This window comes from Aspergillus bombycis, assembly GCF_001792695.1.
Source record: "Aspergillus bombycis strain NRRL26010 chromosome Unknown contig00021, whole genome shotgun sequence".
In the NCBI taxonomy this organism is placed as follows: Eukaryota; Fungi; Ascomycota; class Eurotiomycetes; order Eurotiales; family Aspergillaceae; genus Aspergillus; species Aspergillus bombycis.
The window spans coordinates 206,661-208,557 of NW_019170023.1; the positions used below are offsets into that span (position 1 = coordinate 206,661).

The window sequence follows — 1,897 nt, forward strand, 5'->3', positions numbered from 1 at the left end:
CGTTAGCAACAATTCTTCTCTTGGTGAAGCCCGATGAATGGTATTGGATATATTCTCGCGCAAAAAGTGCATTATCATTTCGCCTTGAGCGCTGGTCTAAGAAGAGGTGATAAAAAAAATGATCTTAGGAATGCGTGGATATCGAGTAAATATTCCTCTACCATTGCTACCAGGCTCGCCAGCACCTTGTCTCCAGGGCACTATATACAGCTATGAATAATTATAATCCCAGCCTCCGTTGTGCCCGTCATGGTATCCATTCCCATATGCATTCTGATATCCATCTTCATCAGATGAAGCTTCCTCCACATCAAAGTCCACCTCATCCTCCTGCATCTCATCATCGTCCTCACCATCCCCATCATCCTCTTCATCATCTTCTTCATCCTCATCCTCACTATCATACTCCGGCTCAAACCGCCGCATACACCACCAAACCTGAAATGGCGCAGCACCAGACCCCCCCTCAAACAACTCTAACCCCAGGCTCTCCATCTCATACGCGCCCTCATCCGTCATCGCCAACGCAACACAATAAACATTACAACCGCCCCGCAACAACGGCCCCTTGAAAACCCCGCTATTCACTTTCTGCATATCCTTTCTGACCTCACCCCGGAACTTCTGTGCGTTCCAATAGCTCTCGCATTTCAGCTCGATCACCACGCATTCCTCGTCGACGTATGGCTGGGCGAAGGCTGCCGCGCCCGATGTGTACGGCGTCAGCACGATGTCGGCCGCTTGGCGTGCGTTGTTCTGGTAGCAGTTGTCTTCGCGGCCGGCGTTGAAGAGAAACCGCATCTCTTCTTGCGCCCAGCCTTCCCAGCCGCCTTTGGACAGGTGCGCTTCGTGGATTTGGTGCGCGTTTGTGGAGCCCCAGTCAAGGAGTGCATCGAAGATGGTGTAGTTGGGGGGGTCGGTAGTCATGGTGTGATGATCTTGTTGACTATGGTATATAATATCCTGCGTTGTTGTTGAGGGGGGTATGATGGAGATATCTGCTTGGGATTAGTATTTACTTGGCTTTTGGTGGAGGTATTTCTAGACACGGACTGACCTCGACAGAAGGATTATCCTTTGGGCAAAAGTTGATATACCAGGATACAGGAGGTTGATACTCTATGGGCACTTCGGCGACGAAGGTTTCTTATTCTGCAAGTGCGGGGATATCACAATGGCTCGTGTACAGATCTGGACACTGGGGTATTAAGTAGGCGAGGAAAGTAGGCAAGGAGAAAAGTCCTAATTTTTAGGGCTAGTCAGCAAAGACGAACCAGTACCCTTCAGGTTTAAGAGGAACTGGTATTAGTTAAACGTCCAACAATAGTATAAATAATCAACGGCACTCAGCCTAATCTGTCGGCATCACAAGGCAGTAACAAACGACACCTGTATTTAGATCTCCTCCTAACGATAAAAACAACCATAGCCGAGTCCGGGCAAACGTCCGAGTCTCGAATATACTCCTTCAAGCCCACCTCACCCCACTGAGAGTGTGTATACTACAAGCGGTGTTTAAGCGTCAGCTGAACAAGGAACCCGCCACGCCCACGGCCGCACCTGTGACAGATTGGATTAGGTGCATATGTCAACAGCTATACAGGTTGTGATTGGCTAAGCCTACCGTGCTAAGACGGCCGGCAATTAACGTTAGTTAAGCTAGTTAGGGTTGTTCGGGCTCTGAAGGGCGCCAAGTAAAGCCCGTGCGGGCCTGCATAATCTGATTTCCTAAAAGGGCAAACACTGAGCCAGAAAACAGTTCTTAGGTCTTACATTGCGAGCTTCTCGATAGGACTCTCATCCTCGTATCATGAGACGAGGCTGTGATTCTGCTATACCGAGAACTGGCAGACATGAGCCTGTGTGAACGTGTTCGGTTTTTCCACCTATCTTTTTG

General features: G+C 49.3%; 1 protein-coding gene across 1 annotated transcript; it reads right to left on the reverse strand.

Annotated features, from left to right (window-relative positions):
• Window positions 1-210: 210 nt before the first annotated feature.
• ABOM_004337 (uncharacterized protein) lies at window positions 211-927 on the reverse strand (the record flags this gene model as incomplete). The annotated part of the gene is made up of 1 exon (XM_022531467.1): window positions 211-927. The coding sequence occupies one exon, from the start codon at window positions 925-927 to the stop codon at window positions 211-213; it is 717 nt and encodes a 238-aa protein (XP_022391371.1).
• Between the last annotated feature and the right edge of the window lie 970 nt (window positions 928-1,897).